Source organism: Oenanthe melanoleuca, chromosome 3 (assembly GCF_029582105.1).
Source record: "Oenanthe melanoleuca isolate GR-GAL-2019-014 chromosome 3, OMel1.0, whole genome shotgun sequence".
NCBI lineage: Eukaryota > Metazoa > Chordata > Aves > Passeriformes > Muscicapidae > Oenanthe > Oenanthe melanoleuca.
Window position 1 is genome coordinate 75211071 of NC_079336.1, and position 24748 is coordinate 75235818.

General features: G+C 35.5%; 1 protein-coding gene across 5 annotated transcripts in view; it reads left to right on the top strand.

The window, feature by feature from the left end:
• The window catches only part of STRN (striatin), a 68269-nt gene that overhangs the window by 17962 nt on the left and 25559 nt on the right, over nt 1–24748 (top strand). For 4 of the 5 annotated variants that reach the window (XM_056486513.1, XM_056486514.1, XM_056486515.1 and 1 more), the window contains exons 3-8: nt 2016–2089; nt 5127–5205; nt 7018–7182; nt 18302–18437; nt 20276–20411; nt 24073–24183. In XM_056486513.1, the coding sequence (XP_056342488.1) occupies nt 2016–2089; nt 5127–5205; nt 7018–7182; nt 18302–18437; nt 20276–20411; nt 24073–24183 (701 nt within the window). The remainder of the gene's footprint in view (nt 1–2015; nt 2090–5126; nt 5206–7017; nt 7183–18301; nt 18438–20275; nt 20412–24072; nt 24184–24748) is intronic. The other variant, XM_056486518.1, reaches the window with a different exon arrangement.

Sequence of the window (24748 nt, forward strand, 5' to 3'; positions counted from 1 at the left end):
CAGATTAGGGCAGGCTATTAGTATTTGTTCACTTCTGATAAATCAGATCAAAATAGATTACACATTAAGGTCTCTTGAATTCATGAATGCATAAAAAATTGTAGTGTTTAAAGTTGGTGAGGTAGATTGGTGAGTGTAGGATTTCCTAATTCTTGATTAATCATTGTTTTCATTAATAATGGTGGGGGAAAAATATACATAGCATCAATATTTAACAATAATGAAATGCAGTTGTTTTACCAGGGTAACATGTAAGAAATGGATGGCTGGAAAAGGAAAGATAAATATTTTGATTGAACATTCAGCTTTGATTTTGTTCTACTCTTGGTTATTCTTTTCTGTACTGACCAAATTGTTTATCTTTCATCTATTGCTTTTGATACATTTCAAGCACATCCTTTCTCCTTTTCTTGTTGATTGCTGCTCAGCTAAGTTAGAGCTTAGTGCTCTGGCTCTTGAGAGTTAGTTCCTTCATCTGTAGAAGGTGCTACTAAGAGGCACTTCTTCACTCTTCACTTACCCTTCTCAGAATTAAATGTTTATTATAATTAAAACACAGCTGGATTATTAGGAAGCCAGTACTGTCGATATTGAAGCACAAGAACTACCAAGTGTTCTTGAGCACTATTTTGTTAGAAGTAATGGGCTTTCTTGATGAAATAAGAAAAGGCAAAAGAAAACAGTAATATAATGAAGATGTTTAAGAAGCAATCAAAAGGTGTAGGTAACTTGAAAACACTTTCTGCAGCTGTTCTAGATACAGTCATGCCAGCTTTGTGAAAACTTGCCTCAAACAATAACAGAGTGTCAAAGCCATTGATTTTTTTAAAAACCAAATTTTAAGTGGAAGAGCTCCCCTGTGCCTGGTGGAGCTAATGAAACTAGTTTTCATGTTGGTGCATATGAGAGATTTTTTTTGGTCTTTTCCAGCCTGTTTCTTGCTGCCCTACACTTTGCTTTGTACATTTGCGTTTGAACTGCATGTACGTGTGTGCTGTTTGATTGTCCCACTATTCCCAGGCTGCACACGCAGCATTTCCTGAGTTCTCAGCCTTTTGTTTAGAGTAGGAATTAGTGTAAGTGCCTCCCTTCTGCCCAGTTGTGAAGGTATAAAACTTGTAATTTTGTTCTTACAAAGTTACAATGAATGTCGGAGAAGGAATGAACAGACTGCAAAACAAGTAAAGGCTCGCTTTGCCTCGCTTTTCTGTTGCAGTGCTATAAAACTACCGTAAAGAATCTTGAATAACTTGCATGTGTAGTACTGTATTACTGTAGTGTTATCATGTGTATTTAAAAGTCTATACGTACTAAGTCTTTAGGATGAAGCTTTTTCAAATTAAAAAGCATTTCCATTTTTTTGGTAGCTACTCTTGTCATTGTTTGGCATGCTTTTTGGGCTTATTACATTAGATGTTCTGAAGGCCAAATATTTCTGGAAGAAAGTCTCCATTTATGCATTTGGTCAAGTGGCAGACCTAGCAGCTTTGAGAGAAACTGGTGTGGGTGAGCTGTCATTGCTAAGTCTTGTTTAGAATCGTTCTAACTGAGGACCTGCTGCTGCTGGAGAGCACAGCATTTTGAATAATAAAACTAAAGTTTGCTTAATGGAGTGACTGTGATATAGGAAGTAGATGGCACTGAACTGACATGGGTAGTAAAAATGTTACATAGTGATGGCTAAAAAGGAAAGACTTGGGGGTTGGGAAGGGAAGCAGAAGAGTTGCTCGTGTCCACAGGGAAGGAGCCTTTTCTTTAGCAAGAACATTTTGTAAAATCTGCAGTCAACTGCTCTGTGTGTTTCCTCAGTATTCATTATGCAATTACATGTAACTTGGAAAAAGATGTTTAAATAAAATTATGTAACTGAGGTTGTGGTAAAATTACTTGATTTGCTTTCTTCCTAGCCTAGAAGAAGGGAGTGGCTTTTCGAGTGAAAACAGGTGACATTTATGTGTTTAGAGATTCCCTTTAAATAGATTTTTAAATAGATTTTTTTTTTTGTTTCCTTTAAGGGCTAAATACCACAAATTAAAATATGGCACAGAACTGAATCAGGGAGATATGAAGCCACCGAACTATGATTCTGGTAAGAATTTATTGAGAATGAGTTTATTACTGGCATAAAAGCTTAACTGTGTTATGTGCAAATGCTGAATTGATAGTATTGATAAAACAAGTCTCTTAATGGAGTAGTGAGAGTAGAGATAATTAGTAAAGCCTGTATTTTACTCTTGTACAATTAAAAATATATGCTAGTAGACTAAGAGTCTATTAATAGAACAAGTTAGTTTAGATTTAAAAAAAAAAATTCCAAACCCAAATGAGCAGACTGTTCTTGGAGAGAGTAGTTCTTCTTAGTCCCTTAGTAATGTGTATGGATATTTTAGAACAGGATGATTCTAGATTCATAGCAATAGAATCCTTTTATCTCTGGATAATTCTTCTGAATGAAATACATAGTTCATAATTTTTTGTTTGATTATGTCAATGGTATTCTAGGAAAAAAAAATAATTAAAGTTCATATTAGACGTGAGACCTTTTGACTGGGAAATTTCTCTGCAGAATTCAAATGATCATTGGAAATGCATTTTGCTAATTTCAGATTTTTGCCTTGGTCTCTGGAAAGCTGATTTGTTTTCATCTCCTACTTCACACAAATAGATTTAAGCAGTGGACTGGGGAAATTAAGAATTTTAATTACTTCCTTTTATCCCTCTATCTCCCTATCCTTTCCTCAGGGGGAAAAAATATAAAAAAGAGATCTGGCTAGAGGTCAAGCCATTGAAAAAATAGGTAATGTTTCCTATGTGTCAGTCTCCAGATGCTTCTACTACAATGAAATTGGAACCACATATATGTAAAGGTAGAGCATAGAATGTCTGCAGATCTCATCTCTGTCACTTGGTTTGTGAAGGGGATGGTCTAGCTGACTATCATGGTGATTTCTTACCTCAATGGATTTTAGAAGGTCATTAAAAGACCCTCAAACAAGCAAAAAATCCAGCCCCACACCAACTAGCAAAGCTTTACATCAGACTTTTCTTGTCCAAGTTTTAATGAATTTTTGAGAAATTGTATTTCATGTGATTGTCAGCATTATTTCCATAACTGAAGAAATACTGAATTTAGTGCTGCTAAGTGGAAGACGTCAATCTGTATCTGGACCTTTAGAAAACTTGTCCTGATCCTACCACAGTCCTAGACAGCCATGGGGTTTTTGGTTTTTTTGTAATTTCTCAGGGTGCAGCTCCAACATGTTGCTCCTGTTTCCAGCTGAGGAATGTAGTGCAAGGTCTGGCTTGCCCAGCAGAGGTCTAGACTGCAAAGTCAACATTGTGGAAATACTTTAGTTAAAATTCCATTATTCTGATTTATCCCACTTTATTCTATATATAGCTATTGGAAATGTGTGTTTTTGTTCTACATCAAATCTGGACTGATGACTTAAAATAGAAACTTTGTTCTAATGCTATTTTGAAGTTGTCTTTGATAGATACTCAAGTTGTGTGTCCATATGTTACCCTCACCCTGTCCCTGTTTTTCCTGCCCAGTTGTGAAAAAAAATTGAAATGTTGGTAGTAGTTCTTCCACATGGATCCTTGTTGTTTTCTTTATGAACTCTTGGTGATCTGTAACACAATTTTAGAAGAAATATTTCAACCTCCTGGTAAAGGGATACTTAAAAAATGTATTTATACAATTTATCTATTTATTCTATATATACTATGTCTTCTGTTATAATTTTCTAATAGTGCAAGTCTCTTCTTTCTTACCTGTGAACTGCTGCTACTGCTAGCAGATGTCATTTTTGAGGAGACTAAGCACAAGAGAATTCTTGCCTCTGGATATACTTAATAGTGCCTTCAGAAAAATGAGTTTTGCTTTCAAAAGGAATTTTCAGGCAGATTTACCTCAGTCATATTTTAATAATTAAAGTCTGAGCTTTGGTAGCTGTGCATTGGATCCAGCTGTGTCCAGTTGTCATTGGAAAATGATTGTGCATTTGATTATTTCCTGTGATTGCTACTAAATAGATTTGTTAATATGAGAAATTCATATGTCTCTCCTTGCATGTGAATTCTGATTAGTATTTGATAGCTTCTTTGGGTAGGTGGTGGGGGTATGTTGTGTAGCATTAATTGAGTTGTTTAAAGGTAAATGATGAGGAAAAAATCCCTGATGAGAGTAATAGCTTTCCCATGTCACATATCAAGTTACTCATAGGACTATACTACAGGTTTTTCTGGTTCTTAAGTCTTGTTTACACAGGAAGTTTGTTCATCCTTCAGTGGTGAACCACAAGGTTTTCAAGTTTTGTAGAGGCTTTCATAGATAATAAACCAAGATCTTTTATCAAGGAGAGGAAAAAACGCCACCATCATGTGCTGTGAAACTATATGTAGAATAAACGTGTAACTGTTGTTGTATCAGCAGTATTCTGATAGTTTTCTTAAGAGAACAGCCAGATTTTTTTTTTTTTTTTTTTTTTTAATTTTTTTTTTTTTTTTTTGGTAAATTTTCCTGGAGTAGTAACATTTGGTTACAAATTTATGGTTGGGAAAAACATGAAAATTTTTCAACAACTTTTTAGGCTAAAAAATAGCCCCTATTGTTTGGTTGTTTGTTTCTACAAAACTAATACAAATAAGGATTAAATTGATGTAGGTAGATCTGTTGATTTATACTGAATTGTCAAATATTAAGGAAATTGGGAAGTTGTAAACCAATATTGTGCTGCAATTAGCAGTTAAAGATATTTGTATTCAAACTTAATGTGAGCAGCAATTATCTTGGAAGGCCAAAGCAAAAATTGGACTGCAGACTGACTGTCATTATGTGCCCCTAAAGTTAGGAACTTGCTCTTGTAGAGTAGGAATGTTTGGGCATTAGGACTAATGGAACTTGCTCTCATAGAGTAGGATGTACCTGTAAATCTTTGTGTATATAGTACTACAGTTATGTCCTGTGTGCAGTTTTTTTTCTCCATTATTTGCACTTAGAATTTTGTTATTAAACCATTCCTAATCATTTTAAGGCAGAGCACATTTGTCTTTTCAAGTGGATGGGTATCTTTTATGCAAATAAGAAAAGGAAAAAAGTGTAATAAAATAATCTTTTTCAGATGAAGGGAATGAGACAGAGATTCAGCCACAACAGAACAGTCAGCTAATATGGAAACAAGGACGACAGCTGTTAAGACAGTAAGTGTTGAAAAAAGGACTCAAATACTGAATGCAAAGAAAAATTCTGCTAATGAAATATGGTGGTGATGGTATTTGATTTTTTTTCCAATTCTATTTTACTGAAAAAAAAGTTAGTGTATGATGTTCATTGAGCTTCTGCACTACTTTTCCTTGGGTTTTGAAAAATTTTAATATTTCATAACTTCAGGTGAGAAGCCTTGTCAAGTCAGAAACACCTGATCTCATTTACTTTTCTTTCACTGAGTATTATCAAACAATTTGCTTGGGAGAACAGTGGATCGTGACACTTTGCAGTTAAAAAGCAAAAGACACAAGTAATTCTGCTAAGAGCTGTGTTAAATAAAATAGCTAGCATTGGAGAAGGAAAAGTTTTATTTTGGCTTGCTTAAGTTGCAGAATAGACTAACATCCAGAAGGTTAGACTAGATGTTTTCTAATTTTCTGTTCATCTCAATGAAAGAAATGTCTATTAATCTAAATTAGTTTTTGAGTTGTGAACATAGTAACTAAATTAATTGCCATGATATTTGGTGTGTTACAGAGGATTAAATGAGAGGGGACTGAGACAGTAAGGATGGTCTGGAACTTATATTAAAACACCTTTTTCCAAGGAGTTGTACAAAAGTAAAATTCATGGATGGCTTTTACAGGCTTCTCTTTTGCAAGAAGCTCAAATCTTTGCATGCATGTTGAGTAATTGTAAATAGAGTGGTCTTGACTTGAATCAGTGATTTTTTTTTTTTTTTTTTTTTTTTTTTTTTTTAAGACAAGTCATTCCTTCTCAGTACAGCTCATACAAGAGTGGCACACTGCTGAATATAGACTGCATATTACTAACAGACTCTGTTTTGCATAGGTGGCTCATTTGGTTTTTCTATAGCCAACAACCAGTATTTCTCTATTAATGTGATTATGTGGAATGATATTGTTAAATAACTGGAGGAGAATGTTCTTGCAGGAAAAGTGCATGTCCCTGATTCGTAACAGCTGTCACTGTAAAATAGCATTTGCCTTCTTCAGAGTTGTCTAGAATATTGACAGTTTAATCAGTTCAGTGCTATTAATTCCATGTTCTAGAGAGAAGGACACAAACCAATTTTTACTTTTACTTTTTTAAATCATTATTTCTTTCCTGTTTCTCTCAAGGGCAACATGGCATATTGATGAAAGAGCCAACTTTAAACCTACAGAGCTAACTTCAGGCTGTGAGGTTTTTATACAAGGGTTTTTGCTGTTCAGTCTTTATATGGAAGACAGATTTTTGCAGATCCATTGCAAAAAAGAGGAAAGGCAAGACAAAGATTTTTTTCAAGCCTAGTCCATCATAAATAACAATTCTTACTAATAGCCACAGCTAGAGAATTTGGTTTTTATTCCCTGTTTTCTAGGCTTCTAATAATGTTTATATAAGGAACATATCTGGTGCTTCTTGTATCTAGTTCCCATATGTCAAAGAATAAAACAACCATGGTTGTGCATGCAACTGTGTTTTTTTTTATAAAGTAGTTGTAAATATTTTAATTGAAAGTGCTTTTCCATCCATTTTAGTAAATGAATGAATAACGTATTGTATAACCTCTGACTGCTAGGCTCTCTAATTTTTTTTTTTCTCAGTGACTGTAGAGGCTGGTACTGCAAGAGGCGATCCCTCTGCAGCTGGTACAGGATGATTTACAAGCATGTTTCACCAGCTCAGCACCATAGTTTGCTAAGCTAAGGGATTGAGGATGAGTTCAGGGAGAAGTTTCCATTGCATGTTTTGCAGAAGTGAAATTTACAGAGAAGATTAGCATGAGTTCTCTCCTTCAGGTATCTACAAGAAGTGGGCTACACTGACACGATATTGGATGTGAAATCCAAACGAGTGCGAGCTTTATTGGGCCTCTCAAGTGATGCTTCAGAGAAGGAGAACAGAAATCAAGAGCCAATGGTAAATGGCACAGAGGGCCAGATGAAAGAAAACGCAATGATCGGGTAAGCATCAAGATGACTTTGTTATTCTGCATAAATGCACTTAGTGGTGTTGAACAAAATTTTTGTTTACTGAGAAGATTTGAAGATTTTTTTCTAGTTTGAGATCAGAGCAATTCTAATTAATTTTATTATATTAAGCAATAAGTATGGAAGTAATTCTTTAGATTCACATCTTAAAAGCACCATATTTTTTTTCCAGTTGGATGGCAACACTAAGTCAAATTAAGCCTCTTTTGAGATATGATTGCTAAGTATTTAGAAGTCAGTGTTGTTTCAAGTTAATGGTTTGATTCTATTGCTGGACACTTTACTGTGTAGGTTACAGGCTTTGCTCTTCTTGTCTGTGCTGACTATGATGTGATAATCTATATAAGAGAAGGATTTTTTTTGCTAAATCTGAAAAACAAAGTCACTCATTACATTCTGAGTCCTGTAAGTTTTTGGTTTTCTACTGATGAATAGACATATGTAAATATGACTGAAAATAAGGTATTAATTTCTGTGTTTTAATATTTCTAATACTGTGGGAAGTCAGTAAAAGACAGTAAAAGCTTGTTCTTCTTAAGTAATGTTAAAACTTGAGGCTTTTTTTCCATTTTCTTCTCTTTTCCATGCAGAGTTAAAAAAGAAAAAAAAAGTAAGTTAAACCTAACTCTAAAGGCTTCAGAAAAACAATCTGTTTATTCTTGTTTAAGATATTATAGTTGCAAAACTGGAAAAATTATGAAAATTATGCAGAATTGTAGGAACAATAGAGGTAGCTGTTTCCAGTAGTAGCACAGCTTTCAGCAGAAATCCTCACTCTTTTTTTCCTTTTCTATATTCATGGGGCAAAATTGAAGACCTTTATTTTTATAAACCTAATACTGCTATATATGCATCCTATCATCTAAAAAGCATTTGTAAGATTTCATTTATACCCTCCTGATAGCTGCAGCAACTTCAGGCCAACAAGTTACATAAGGGCAGAAGTTCATTGTTATGTAATTAAATGTAATGCTGTGAGATGGAAAACTTGAATGTGTGAGAAAACCTGCAAGCTACTAAAATATATTGTGTTGCTGCATAGCTGACAAGTCTTGTCCTTTATGTACAGCAGCTTTGTTTGGAAAAACAAGGAATGTTTGATAGCTTGCAATAGCAGTTTTGGTTAGATTTCTGATGAAGGGGAAGTGTGTAAATAAAGCTTCTTCTCTTAGACTTCAAAATTTATTTATGTGTATTTACTTAGTTTTGAAAAAGGTGGATATGTGTATAAGGTGGATGAAATACAGAGACAGTGGTTTTGATATAGCAGTTTTGGATGTATTTGCATTTATTTCTATCTGCCCGGTTTTGGGATAGATTGGACATTAGGTTTAACACTTTGTAATTTATCCCATGGCTGAGGATATTCACTGATGGAGAAAAATGAATTCCCTTCCATTGTGGCTGTACAAGCCTGTCAGCAGCAAGGCTGGTCAGGCTGTAGCATTGGAAAAACTGTTCTTGCTTGTGAGGCCTGGGATGGCAGGCTGCATTATAGAGCTTAGGGAAGTGTTTTGATAACATAATGAACAAGAATGAACTCCAGGCTTTACAGTGGAAAAATTATCCAGGGTTTTTGTTCAACGTGGTCATGTCAATGTTCATGGGTGATTTTGAATTTTTGGATGTCCACTGAGATCTCCCTCACTGGAAGAAAAAAGTCAGGATTTACCACCTCTTTCAATTTTTCTTTCAGGAAGCATTCTGTGGCTTGCTTCCTGGCAGAGTCTGCCTGTTATTTAACAGCTGTTTCATCTTGTGCTACCTCACTGTTCCTGTGATGTGTGGCACTGTTCACCTTCTTCCAATTGCATCGTTACTTGCCTCTGAGATTTCAAAGTACAGCTTTGTGGTAGATGCTAAATCAGAAATAAGCTCATATTTACCTGTTACCTGCCTCAGGTAATGACAGCATTACTTCAGCTTATATAGAACAGCTTCTCTTTGAAAAGTATAGCATTGAATAGATGACACAGGTCTAAGGCACATGAGTGTTGCTCCTGAACTCAGGATGTTACTTCTGAACTTAACTGAAATTTTCAGTGAGTGTTTGAAAACCTAATGCAGTGCTTTCCTACCTGATTGGCAGAACTAGGAAAAATTTAGGTGACTCAGCTAAATTCTGGGTTACAGTTGAGGTGGGTGCATCCTTTGAAGCAACGTCACCAGTGCTAGGCTGCTTACTTTGAGGGCAAAACTACTGGCAGTTCCTTTAGCAGCCTCTTGTTATTCCTTGTGTGCATGTAAAGTGGAAAATGGATTTGGGCTACAGCAGGCTTTTACAATTGGAAGGAGTGTAATGAATAAGTGTCTGCAGTTTGGTAGTGGTAGAAGAGGAAAGTTACGGTGAGAAGTTGGAAGAACAAGAAACCAAATAAAACCTTTGTGCAATTACAGGAAGTTTAAGGATATATGTGACTGTTTGCCAGGACCATGAAACACTGGGACAGTTGCAAACTAAAATGCAGACTGAAGACTCTGATTGTATGAGTACAGTGAAACTCTTCATAGGAGAAAGCCTTGCTAGTGAAAAACCTGTGATCTGCTCAAGCCAATGCAGTTGGGCAGATTTTCTGGTTCAAAACATGTAATAAACATTAATGTCAAATATCTGCTCACAAGTCTGAGGACACTGGTCAGCCTTAAGATGCTTTTGTTACCTTTGAAGAGCAGAGCACTGGGTAGAAAGTAATGCATGAAAGTGGATGTAGTCTAACAAGGAATACACCTCTGTTGGAGTGAGAAAAGACAGCTCATAGCGTGTTTGATCTGTTTGATCTTGGAAGAACTGCATAATATGCACCCAGTTAAATCTCTGCATTTTAAGTCTGTGCTTGAGAAAACTGTTTGCATGGAGTGAAAAATGTGAGAAGTGGAGTACAGGACTGGAGTAAAAAGAAGCTTTGGGAATGAGAAACGATAAAGACCAATCAATAGGAGTTTGGAAAGATTGTGGGTTAATGTGATGAAGATAATGTACAATAGAAGGGAAAATAGTACAGTGAAAAACAGGAGGAATATGGATTTATTGATGCATTTCCAGAATAGGAAAATGGAAGGCATACTAGCTTTTCATTTCCTTAAAGATTTCTCCATATAGCAGTGTGAATTGCAGAAAGAACAGATTGGCTCAACTGCCTTCTGTACAACTGAGCACTCATGTGATAAATTCCAAAGAAAGAAAAGAGATGGTATTTGATGCTTTTATGCTGCCATATGGTTATCTCTTTGAGAGGAGAGAGGGAGTAATAGCAACAGGAAACTAAATTTCCTTTATATTTCCATTATTTGTTTGGTAGTCAACCAGTTCTTGCTTAGTGAAATGAAAGTGGTGGAGCACAAAATGAATTAGTATTGCAAAAATTCCAGGGAAAGTATGAAAGAGCTGATCTACTTCTCAACACAGTCTGACTTTAACACATTTTTGTGTAAGTGTACTAATCTGTGCATAGTGCTAGTTGCTGCTGCTTAGCTTCCCTCAGAAATACTTCTGTGACTTGCTCTGACTGTACTTCTGAGCACAGTGGAACCCCATACTTTTCTGATTTTTTAATATTTTTAATGCCTTTGATTGTTTTAAAAATAATTCCTGGCATATCTTCTCTGACCTTGTGTGAAGTGTATACTTATGGTGGGTAGGAAGGATGTTTTTCCTCTGTTCAGCTTATTACAGCTTTTTCAGATTTTTAAGTTATTTGTTACAACAGCACTTGCCTATTATATGAGTTATATCTTGTTGTCTATCCTTTTTACCTATTTCAACAGCCAAGGTTTGGACACTCTGTTTGGGATACTAACATTGAGTTGAGCCTTTGTGTGGGAAAGGCTAGTGAGAATGTTTGGGGTGATTATTTTGAAGCTGATGCTGTTTGCTTTGGTGTGTAGAAGCATATGATGGTTAGTGTAGCACAAAAACTTAATACAACAATATTTATTTGCAGCAGAGACTATGTAACTTGAATTTTGCTAGGCTCTAGTTATTTTAGAAAATTGCTGTCTGGTCCCTCATATCTCTCAGCTTAGTTTTGTATATCCTACATGATTGCAGTTACATCAGAGAAGTTCCCCTTCCTTTGGTACAGTGATGAACAAACTACTGTTGTCTGACTGTTTTAAGCTAAATCAGTTTCTCTTCATCCTTAGGTGAAGTAGCCCCAGACTTTGTGTTACTAGCTGCTACATGTGTGGCCAGACTTGTATTCTTACATTGCCTGTTTATTTGCTGATGTACAGATCCTCTTCAAAACTTTAGCACTCAAGAAAGACCTCATGTGGATTTTGAATGCACCCTGCAAGATTTTGAATCCATAAATGAGATGTTAATATGATAACATGAGTTAGATATAGTCCTGTTTTCACTTATTCCATGGAATTTAAAAGGGAATCAGTTTTCAGTTTCTTCAATCAGCTCACTTGCATTACAAAAGATAAGTACCACTTGGCATGACTGGACTCAAAAATAGATACTAAAATAATAACCTCATAATAATGGTTTAAATTCCTAATACTTGCAGTGAGAGGAATGGGTGCTTTCTCCCAACAAACTGAAACAGAAACGAAAGCTTCCTGCAAATGTAGCTTGTAGCCTTGAAAGCATGAATGTACTTAAGTATCTTTAGTTCACTTATTACCTCATTTTTAGTAGCTTTATCTTAATGAGTGAAACCTAAACATTCAAATTAGTTTACCTTCTTGAAGGTGTGTATTTGACCACCATTTAGTAGGAGTGGAAGCAAATATAATAAAGGAATAGAACTGGAAAGGAATGAGGATATACCAAATGTGTGTATATGTATGCATAGATATGAATGTCTGTATATAAAAATGGTACAGACTAGTTCTTGCTAAGGGTTTGATCATTAGAACTATAAATAGCCAACAGAAAATTCTTATAAAAAATGGTCCTGAGTGATATATCAGTCTATGAAACTTAACCTGCTGCCTTTTCTTTTCCTATTGAAATGCAAAGAGCTTCCACTGCCTATACTTTACATGAGCAAAAAGGCATCAAACCTCAGTATTTGAGAGCAAATCTGAAGACTTTTTCAAAAATTAAACATTTTGAAAACTTTATATTTCTGATATACAACAACTGGCACTTCAGTGAATGGACATCTTTGTATGCCAGAAGACCTTAGTAACTCTTTTGCATCTCTAAATCCTATTAACACTGGCCCAAGTAATGAAAATGCTGCGTACTGGCTGATGAATGTTGTTTGTTGACTTGCTTATAAAATGGTTTATTTGGGAAAATACCTCTGAACTTATAAACCTCAGGCAATATCTGCCATGACAAAGATTTCCAAAATAGTGTGCAGGTAGATGTTGAATTGCAAAAAGGAAAAAGGGGAGAAAAAAAAAAAAAAAAAAAAAAAAAAAAAAAAAAAAAAGGAATAAAGCAAATAGATTTTGGGGTTTTTTTCACCTTTTTTGTGTTTCTCCCTGCCTCCATCTTGCAGTGACCTAACAGGCATTTCAAAAGTACCTGATTTAGACCAGATCTGGACACTTTCAACAGATGTACTAAAGCAGAAAAAAACCCATAGATAAACTGGGGGCTTTTTTGTGAAGAAAGAGGCACAAATGGAGCACACTTTTAATTGGCACCATTCTGTGGCTTGAGAGTTTGAAAGATGTTTGTTGGAAATGTCACAGTACAGGAAGAATGGGGAGAAAGAGACAGAAGTCATGTAGTTGAAGAGAGAGAAGCAGAGAGAGGGGAGGTGAATGGAGAAATAAGTTAAAAAGTTAGTCTGGTACCTTAAATATTAAGGTTATTTTTTATTCTTTATGAAGCTTATTATATTTAGCAGACTAGATTTGGCAAGTGCCCTTGCTTTTTAAATGTTATTCCTTTGCAATTCCAATTTATATCCAAACCATTTTGTAAGTGTTGCTTACCAGTTGTAATACATATTTCACTACTTCTTGCATTGTGTGGTGTGAATTCATAGGAGATGTCAAAGGTTATGACAGACTGTTAGCCTGGCCTGTGTTTGTTGTGTGTAAATTTGGATGACTGTAAGTGTTCCATAGTTTGTAAATTATTTTGGTATTTTCTGTGCTGCATTATGAATGATTTTACAGTGTTGAACATCTAATGAACTGTTTTTAAAGACACTCCTCATTGAATTTGCATGCATTTAATGAATACAGTGTGATAGAATTTAACTAGTCACATTGAAAAGACTGTTTTAAAACATGATAATTAAATTCTGTGGGGAATTAATAAAACTTACGAAGAGTATGCAGTAGCTATTTTGATGGTAGTAGGAAACTGAACCAGCAAAAGTGGCTCAAGAAAGAATATGGTAGAACAGCTCTGAATGCTGGGTCACAACAGGTTCTTTCTAGCTGTACAAGCTCCCAGGAACATTTCTCAGCCTAAGCTGAACTTGTATTTGTTCAACTTTATTGTGGTATTTCTTCCTGCTTCTGAATTTATCAATAAAATCCTGGTTTTATTTAAGATAACTTGTGTATGTCTTGGATAAAATAAACAGACAGAAATGGCCTCTGTTCTTTCCTTTGAGGCTGTGAGTAGGACCAAGGCAGTTAATGGCCTTGTGGTTGGGCAGTTCATGGGAGAAGTTTGTGATTCTCCTTGGACATGACCACAGACTTTCCAGTTATTATCAACGAAGAAGAAGGTAATGATAGAATTATAGATTGTGTTAGTTATGAAGAAAATACATGTCTATAATGTGACTTTAGTCTAAGTTAAACTTGATTTTGCAATTTGAAATGTTCTGGATTGTGCTGGGAGCAGGAAAGGTATCATCAGCATGCTGTTTAGTTTCCACAAAAGAACTTCACCTTGCCTATTGGTTATGGCTTCTGCATTTCACTCATTAAGAAACAGGATTTGTGTTAAGATCATGAGTATTAAACGTTGAAAGCAAATTCAGTCTGATTTATGCATTTTTTAAAGCTGGTAAATTTTCAGTTCAGAACCAACTGGACAAAATACTTGTCTCAAGGTATGTCACTATTGGGCAGAAAATGAAGAGTTGGTCTTATGGCCTGCAGAGCCCAGTAAAGCCAGGCTTGCTTTATTTAAATAGTATATATGGAATATCCACAAATCATATTTTTTCAATTTCATGAGAAGGTATTATTATTTTTAGTCTTAAAGAGGCCAAGGGTTTAACACAAATCTGAATAATTGAACAGCCTTAAAATACAGATTGGGATAGATTTTCACAGCCATCACAGCTGTGCAGAATTCTGACAGCTTCTCCTGAGGTGGAAAATACTCATGTAATTTCAATTTCATGTTTAAGGGACCTAAGTGCATTGGTTACCATCTCATTTGTAACAAGAATTTTGTGTTTTAAACAGGAAAACATTTCTTATCTTTAGGAATCAGAAGTTCCCTGTTTCAAGAGTGATATTCACAAAATCTGTGCTCTGCCCATCTGTTTCAGTAAGATGGAAAACCCAGCAGCATTAGTCCAGCTACAGTTACCTTCTGGCAGTATTTACTGTTATGCTCATGAGAAGCAGTTTGTCCTGTTGTACCTAATTGTGGGTAGGCAGGAGTAGCAGGGTAATCTTAATCTCTCTGTCCCAAAGAATTTCCTGTCTACTTGGATAAGGCTGCTGGAAAGGAGGATGTAATGCAGAGTTAACAGTATGTGATAGAAGATATGATACTGTTTAGATGATTTTTGTTGGGTTGGTTGGGAAGTACTGAGTCAACTGGGATGAGACCTTGAAGGAAAGTAGACAAAGGTGCTGGAGAGAAAAGCACACGAGAGTTTGGTTGCAGAGTCTGACTGAGGAAGGAGCAGTGGGAAAGAGATTGGGAACAAGCAGCTGAGGAGCACGGGGCTGAGGAGGTCCTGCCACAGTCTGGCTGCTCTGTGCTTTCTGCTTTGGCATGTTTTGTAGCTTCTTCTGCTGTCTGGGGGTTCTGGTTTATTCTTCCCCAGCTCGTTTTCTTTTGACCATATGGCTGGGAAGGAAGGAAAAAGCTGCACCTAATTTCTTGCACTTTGAAAATTATGTTCTTCCTTAAATATGTTGTGATACAGGACACTTCAGAAAAGAGGAATTGTTCCTTGTTGAGGTCTTTTTAGGGTTTTTGGTCTCTCTTTATTTGCAACAGGTCCTGAACCTTGCTAGTCTTGCCTCACTTGTGCTTGTAATACCACAGTTTGTATCAGTTCCCACTTTTGGAGCTTGATTCTATTGTTTTCAACCATTGATTTTTTAAAAAAAATACTCAAAGCTACAAAAGCCCCGAAAATGTCGAATTGTGCTTCTTTTTCTAAAATAGAATTTAAATCTATTTATTTTACTGCCTTATCTCTGAATATATTTTTGACGCTTCCGCTTTTTTATGTTGCTTTGTGAATGACCCCCTAAGAGAAAAAAAACTATACAGATGGAAAATTAATGAAACAAGCAAGCTTGAAATTGCCATCAAGGTATATAGCATAAATTAGCTAAGGCCAGACATTTTTCTTCAATACATTTGATGTTCTTCCTAAGTATTCATGCTGACAGCATTATCCAAAATGCATTATGTTCATATGCTGCTAAAAGATGACAGCTCAAATTATTAAACTACCTTTGATTTGGCTGCTAAAGTTTATTGGGGTACAGTATAGGAAATCACCCTGTCAGCTTGAAACTGTCTTCCTGTAGAACCTTTGAATAATTTAAATATTCTGTCTCTTTTGTTCTTTTTTGGTTCTCAAGAATTTTTCCTTGGAAGCTGAGTCTTAGCACAAATAATCTTCTGTGGCACTATGCTGTGACTGTACATTCTTGTACTGTGCAGGAGTTTTGAAGTGCATGACAAATAAGTTACCATGTGTCCCAATGCTTGAGATGCCTATTTACCCCTGCTCCCCATGTACGTTCAGACAGATTATTATGTATATATATCCTGCCCACTAAAATGCATATGTAGCATAGGTAAAAGAAGAGCTGTTAATCAAACAAAGATATATGTCTTTTGGTAGCCACTTTGAACTTCAGTGTGAGAGAGCCGGGTTTAAGAGCAAATGAGTACAGAGCCAAGTCTGGTATGAATTACTGCAAATAATTGTAGCTATGGAAAGATATTTGCTTCTTAATATTAAGTTCTCTTAATTAAAATTTTATATTCCATGTTTGGTATTAGCTCATACATTGCTGTTTACTGGAGTATATCTGATAATTGCTATTATAGATCATCAACCATGGTGTTTTCACATGGCAAAATACAGAGGAACAAAACACAGAAGTAGTTGTGGTTGGATGATTTAGTCAAATGAAGCACATTGTAAGTGTTGTCTTATCAAGATTTTTCTGTTGGAAACAGGAAAGCAACCATACTGTAGGATTTCTGTGAAAATTTATGTTATTACTACAGATTCATGAGGTGTTACTGGCTGCCAAAGTAGTGATTACTTAAGGGAAAATAAAAATATTAGAGTGTTTTCAGGTTTGTCATTGAAACGAGGGTCACTATAATGCAGGAAGCAGGGCGAATTTTAAACATTATTAAGATTGTTCTTATCTAAGTTGAGATCTGGAAAAGTGGAAGGAATATTCTTGGAAAAACCAGTGACCATGAAAACATACTGTATATCACGGTATATTATGCTGCTGTTTATGCAGAATTTCTAATGGCAAGTGAAATCTTTGTTGGTGTTTTTGGGTGATAAAGGTGAGCAAATGGAAAAAAGGAGTAGGAAATTGTCCTAATGAAATGCAGGTATAGTGGGGCTATGAAGAAGCCACTTCTGCTGATAGTTGTCATGTAAGCATGTAAGAACTGCTTGAGCAGAGACTGCAAAGAAGGAAGTGTGCTGCCTGTCAGGCCTTATTACACATGAAAGCTTTTGTCCTTGGATGCTTCCTGTAATAGACCTTTGGAAAGCATTACAGTGAAACACTGGAGTGAGTGATGGATGGATGGTCAGGTGTTCACACTGCAGGGAGTTTACAAGGCCTTACTGTATAGGTGTGTTAGTTGATTGAACCTTGTGAAAAGATGAGCAGAAGCAAGGTACTTGCTGGTAGTAAGGGTGACTGCACAAGACAATTTAGAACTACAGTTCTGAAAAAAGAGAGGGAGACTTCTGCTGTTTCAGTGGTTGTGAGAATCAAGATGACGTGCATTTAGTGATGAACTATGAAAAAGTGACTACTGATTAAAGGTAAGAAAACAGTAAAGCTTGTCTTCACTGCTGTAAAGCCATCTAAAGAATGTACCAGGTTTTACTGGAAGTAATTGTAACAATTCAAAACGAATAAATTTTCTTCACGGCTGTATCTTTCAGGGGTTCACAGAGAAGTGCATCTTCTGCATAGAAATCACAGATCCTGTTGATAATTTCAGGACTGCTTTATCTGTACTTTTGTCAGAATTCTAATAATTGTTGCAGTCCTGTTTCTTGGATTCTTCCTCTTCAGTTGTTAATATAGCAACCCTTATGTTTCCTGTTCTGAGGCACTGCCTAAATTTCTGCCAGTGCAGTCATAATTTTACCGAATCTTCATCCATTTTCTTATTTGTTTAATATAATTTGAAATATTATTTTGTCATCAATTATATTTCTCCATTATATTCTTTTATAGTGGCATATTTATCATGTCTTAAAAGCTAATGAATGATAAATCTAGAGTTTGGTGTTTCCCCAGAAAGGTGAGGAGCTAGCAGGACCAAAATTTTCCTGCTTCCTGATGTGCCCATGAGAACCCAGCTTGGTGAGCTGTGGCTCATGTCCTTGTTGCTGAGGCTTTCAGTAATGGCATAGCAGTATTGATGTTGCTTTGGGCACGTGTCAGATAAATGTTGCTTTAAAATATTTTTCAAATAAAAAATTGAAACGTATGTTCTAGTAATGGCAGCCATACTAAGAATAACTATAGGTTCTAATAAATAGTTTTGTTGGTTCTAATAATACAGTTTATGTCTATTGTTTAGTTCCTTAGCCACAAGAGTCTTTACCTGTCAACAGTCCATTTTCACTTGTAGGCTTATTTTAGTCTTATATGTTGTTGGACATAATAATACAGAACAGGTTAGTAATTGCAAAAGAGACTTCATTGTTATTTCTTTTGTCTCATGATGGTGGTTGTTGTTGTTGTTTAGGAAACCTGAATTGACTGACTCTGCCTCTCTGCTAGAGACCTTCAAGTTTCTTGAAAATGCAGCTGCAGACTTTAGTGATGAGGAAGATGAAGAAGATATTGAAGGAAGAGAGAAAACAATCATTGATACCGCAACAGTGAGTGGAAAAAATAATTGAAAAAGTTACGAAGAACAGAAAAAGTGAGATTAATGAGGTGCCTATAAGCAAAGTATATGATTGTGTATGTACACATGCAAATCATTAATGCATCTTTATGATGTTCTGTCTAAGCATGTGTGCATAAGAGGAATTATATATGCATTTCTAAGTTTGTGCATACAAGTTATGCTTTGCCATCTTTATTGCTCCAAGTTAGATTAAATTTTTCGAAAATTTTCTCTTTACTGTTCCATGCTGACTAGTATTTTTGATATATACTGACACACAATTTTTAATGTATCAGATGTCCTTTTTTTACAGTTCTCAGCTTGGTTTGAAGGTATTGTTCATAATATTGCATGTCAATAATTATTGAATATTTACTTTAAAATTATTGATACTTAAAATGACTTGTAATTTGTGTCAGAGTACAAAATTGAAATACGCTTACATTTATAGCTTGTGGAAGGAAGAAGTGTAAATGGAAGAACTCTAATGTAGTTAAGAACTTTTTTTGTTTGTTCAGTCAAATGCCTTAACCTCACTTGTGATCTATACTTTGCTATAAGATTTGTTTATATGATCACATAGATACATGCAATCAGTATTCTTTTTTAACATTGATTCAGTGAATTGGGTTTCCTAAAAATTGAAGCAGATGAGATATGATGGGTGTGATTGTTTTTATGGTCAGTTTTAAGAATTAACACTAAAAAACTGATTAGTTTTATGGCATTTCTAAAGGGGATCTTTTCAGATCTTTCCTGTCATTCATGGACTGTGAACTAATGACTGAGACTCTTCTGTTAAGTCCTGTAAAATACTGTATATTCACTAAGCCTGCTGAAGAAATGAAGCTTGAAGTTTAGAATTGCTTCAAATTTAGAAATTGGTTCACTGTATTTAGAGGAAATATAATCACTTATACTCATGAGCTGTGGGATGTTGAACTATGTATTGAAGTTTTTACAGACTGACCCTTAGCAAGGCTCCAAACCAAAACATTGTGATTAATGTAAATTTTCTATTTCTGTAAAAGTAAAAATTATGTTATGGTTTCCATGTATCATGCATGGCATCAGCTTACTGGTTGGTCAAATAATTACAAAGAGTCTAGTTCCTTCTGATTATTGAGGGAAAAGTAAATTTTTTGTGGAAAGCTTAAAATTAAATTCTTCATTAAAACATTTTTTTTTTCTTTTACCAGAATTTGCGTTTGAATCTGAGAGGAAAATGCAGTTTAAACATGAAAAGCAAGATGTTTAAATAGCAGTAACATCTGAGAAAGCATTCAGGATGGAATGACTTATAGTGTCTAAGAAAATCAGTGCTTGTCATTTGTGGGGTTTGGGGTTGGTTTCTTTGTTTCCTGAAGTTGTGTCTTGGTCCACATAGAGAATGATTTCAGAATTGAAAGTTAGGCTATTTTCAGAGAACCAAATGAGTTTGGTTTTGCCAAAGTCTTTTCTTTGGCATTAATGGGATTTTGTTTGTGGGTTTTATGTGTTTTTTGAAAATGTTTTAAGAGAGAGTTTGTGCATTCTAGTATTAAAGAAAAAGGTAATAGTGGTGTAGATTAGTGTAGGTTCATTTACCACGGGATTGATTATTGATGGTCACAGGAAGAAAGAGTTACACACAAGTTTCATTTTCACTTAGAAGTTTGAACAAAGTCTGCATACTATTCCAGATTTGCTTATTAATGTGTACTTTTCTGCTTCCTCTTCAACTTCCTGTTTGGATTTTGTGTGGAGAACAAAACAGTACTGCTTGGATTAAAAATGTGTTTGTAACTTAATTCAGCTTTTTTTCCCCTGTCCTTTCTGACCTTTCAGATTGTAAGGAAAAGAGTGCTGTCTGACAGCAGTGAAGACAGAGATACAGAAGAAGCTTTGAAAGAGTTTGACTTTTTGGTTACCTCAGATGATGGTGATGGGGAATCGAGAAGTTCGGGAGATGGAACAGACTGGGGTAAGGAAATTTGATGGATCATACCAGGAGAAAAAAAAATGTGCTAAGAATATATTGTGACTGATCAATTAATTGAATGAGATCTCTGTCGGGATCACAGCATCTTTTGATTATTTCTACTATTTCTATTTTATTATCAGTAAATAATTGGCAGACTAAAGGCCTCTTGATAAAGTATTCTTATTTTTTCTGTGCTCTGCTTTAATGTAAAGATTCTTCAAGGTTTCTGCCTCAGGTCATTTTTCCTTTTCTTTAATTCTAAGGCAGATAGAATTTAAATTTTAAGAGTGGTATTTCAGTGTATTTTTCCAGTGGCCCATGCACATGAAGGGCTCTGATAAAGCTGTATTTTACAATTATTATATGAAAGTTATTTTTTCATCTTTGCTTTCTCCCACTATGATGCAGAGAGTAATGTGAGTCATAAAATCCAAATTAGTTGTGGGTTAGTAATTTAGTTAATATGAACTCTTTAGTCACTCAAACTTTCTTTTATAATTTAGCAGAATAATATATCTTTAAGTCCACTAGTCATAGAGAGACATTTCACAAACTGCTCTCTGTCCTTGGAGGTTTATATCTTGCAACCCAGATTGCCACCATCCACTTTACCTTGACATAATTATTCTGCCTAAACTCCCGGTATAGAAATGGGGAGAAAGAAGAGAATTGGTTAAATATCTTGGTGGGAAGTTGTTTCCTACTTAAGCTGCTCTGGAAAATCTTAAGGATAGGTGGACACAGAGGGAGCTATTGAAGATGATGGGAAATAATGGAGTTTTATAGTGGAGCTGCAGCTGTGACAGACCAATAAGCTGTGGCTCTCACATGGCTGTTGGCTCCAAGATGCTGTATTTCACTAAAGCCATGTCCATCTCCTGGTTGGACTCCCAAGTTACTGTTCAGTGTGGTGTAGTCTCTGCTTAAGAGGATGTTGTAATATTACAGCAGTCAGTATTCTATTCACCAAACAAATTTAGAAATACTGCTCTTAAAAAAAAAATTGGATACTTCTCTTTAATACTTAAATTTTATCAATTTATGCTTGGTCAGTGCAGCTATGGCTTGTATCACCAAAAAGTCAGTATGCCAAGAGGAGCTTTTTGTTCTCAAATTCACACTTCTGGTTTATTTTTGCTTTCATTGAAGACAGCTGAGTACAAGTTAGCAGAAGTCTAACATTTAAAATAAATTGTTATGAAAAGTAGTAGTTTCATTTCTACAAATGTGAAAGGGGATTTTTTGAGTTGGAGGTGATCATGTTTTTCAATTACGTCTTTCACAATTTGTCTTTTTTGGTAGCTGTATATGAGACTAAACTTCTTCAAGGAACTGTCGTTATAAATCACTTAGGTAAACTTAAGTGAAACTGTTAAATGTAGTAGAGTGATGTTGTTGTAGTGAGGGACAGCAGGAAACAGAGGAAATTCTTTCTTCATTTTGGATTCCAAGTATTACTGCTCAGTTACAGTAATCTGTTGAACTCATTTGGCTTGAAAGGTCCTCAGATGTTTTCTGGTAATTTTTAAACTAAAAAGCACTTGAATAGCATTAGTTCAGGATCCACTTCTGAAGTTGAACAGTATCTGTGGGACATGTGGGAAGCATGCTGGGACAGTCTGTAGAAAATTAATATATTTGGTGTTTTCCTGGCAACAACACAATCTAATAAAAATCTATTTAATTTTTTTTTTCCTTGAGGTGGAAAAAAGTCTTGTCTAGCCAGGGAGGAAAAGCACGATTAAAACTTCTAACTCCAGAAAGACTAGATACTTCTTTCTCTGAAGTATGATTTGCTCATATATTTTTTTGAATTCTTTATGCAATTCTTGCTCATTAGTGGTAATTGAGGTATATGCATTAAGAGGACATGACTTAGCCCATATACAATTATTTTAGAGTCTCTCTTCAGCTTACTAATGCTTATTTTTATAGCTTTTCTTAAAAGATTTAAGCTGCTAAACTTTGTCTTAAGTTAATCTGACACTCTATAAGATCATGGATTTCATCTTTGAAGCTGAAGGCTTCAAAGGAGTGAGAATGCACCTTAAAAAGTATCTTCTCCCTCTGTGATGCAAGTCTGAGCAGAGTCAGGCTCTATTTTCTCAACATCTGTATATCAGGTAGTTGGATGCCACACTAAGATGCCTTTTTTTGGCATCACTGAACTCTCACAGTAGTCTCAGCCCCTCCTTGAAGCTCTGCTGCTCCTGCTGCCTGAACCATCCTAGTGGCTCCCTTAGACTTGCTACACTACACCAGTAGTAGGCACTTAGGGCTCTACCTAAAAGGTTTCTCAGTATTAAAAATATTGAATTGGGTACACTACTCAAACGTGTGGTCTCACAAGTGCCCATGCTGGGCAACAGTCACTTCCCTCACCCTCTTGGTTACATTCTTGTTAATACAGCCCAGGATATTGTTGGTTGCTTTTGCTGCAAGAATATGTTGCTGAGTCCTGTTGAATTTGATGTTGAAAGAGGATCCCTAGGATCATTATTCATTTTTGATAAATCAATCACATTTATAACCCATGTGTGGTTTTTATCTCCTGTCCAGTCATGGTGACTGCTTCAGACTGTGATGGATAATGTTGTGCTTCCTCTACAGACATTTAAATTCTGCAGCTTAGTCTGAGGATAAGTTTATAATTGTTTGTATTTTGAAAGGTCTAGAATAGCTTATCAATGTAGAAAGCAAACTTGGTCTGAAAGGAAATAATCTTTAAATAATAAGGTTGAGATTTTAATGAGAAAACAAAGCAAAAAGATAATGCATTTCAAAGATTTTGGAGCTGTAGTGGTCATGAAAATATATATGAGGAAAAGCTGTATTACCTCCCCTCCTCTCACAAATTATTTTTCTAAGCTGCCTCAGGATAGCCTCCATATATGGAAAAATGACTTGGGGGATTTGAACTCATGTAACATGTTTTGCTCGAAATCTTCAGATACTGTGGAATTGGAAGGATACTTCTATTCTGTATAATGTCACAGAGGAAGCAATTTGAGGGGAAAAAACAAACCCAAAACAAAATGTGGGGATTTATTTTTTTTTTCAATAGGTGCGCTGAAATGTTTTGGACTTTTTTTCCAAAAATTACTACCTCACGCCTTCACCTTTTTGTGAAGTTACATGGCTTTAGTGCTCTAAGAGTTTATTTAAACCATGATGACGTGAATATTGTGTTCCAAAATGATTTAAATGTGCTACTGCTTTGTGTAAATGACAACATAGCACAAAGACAATAAAATGAGAATTTGAAATGCAGTAACACAACATCTGAGTTGTAAAGTTACGTTGACGAGTAACATAGCTGTTTCTTCTAGATATAATTTTTCTTTCCCTGGAGGAAAGAAAAAGCTGAAAAATATGTCCTGATTTATTGTACAGTAAATGTTGCTTACATTTATGGACAGCTATGTACTTGGTTATGGGAATTAAACACGTGAAATTTCATCTCATTTTTTTTTTGAGAACATTCTGAGCAAACAGAAGTGGAATGTGAGTAGCAGTTTTACAGCTTTCACAAGCTTGGTGCTATTTCTGTCTGTTTAAAATAAAAGACAAATGCCGTTGACAGCAGCTGTTGCCTCCTTCAGTGGAGATCACTTGGTGACATTATTGAAAAAGGATGTTTCATTTGTTTCACTTTGTTTAGAAAAGGAAGACCAGTGTCTCATGCCTGAAGCCTGGAATGTCGACCAGGGAGTTATAACCAAACTCAAGGAACAATACAAAAAGGAGCGCAAGGGGAAAAAGGGGGTGAAGAGTAAGTGGAAAACATTGCACCTTAAAATCATAAATCTCACATCTTTCACACCCTTAATTCTATCTCTCTTTCAATGTTTTCCTAAAATTACTTACTCTTTTACTTTGCTGCTCCTGACTGCTTTCCTGTTCACCAGTTCTCAGGGGTTGAAATTAATGACAGACAATCAAGTTTCCCGATAAATAGTTGGATTAGATATAACTTCTTCCAACCAAGTGTTGGGTTAGTTAAAAATTCTTGCTTTGAGCATGTTTTGAACTTTTGTTATTCAGATATTTAAATTGTAAAAGGCATTATTTTAATACTTCACACTTTAATAGAGAACACTTCAGAATCCTTAGCTGGAAACATGCCAATCTTGCAGGAAGAGTTAAAGTCTGGTATATAAACAAACAAAGAAACCAAACTGGAAACTCTCTTGAGTATCCTATTAGATGACAGTGGGAGAAAACAGGTTAATTTCTACCCCTGTTTATACTTGACATTCACAACATGAAAGTCATGCTGTCATCATAATTTGTTATGCAGGGCTCGAAATAGGAAGCAACTATGGCCATCAGTTTAT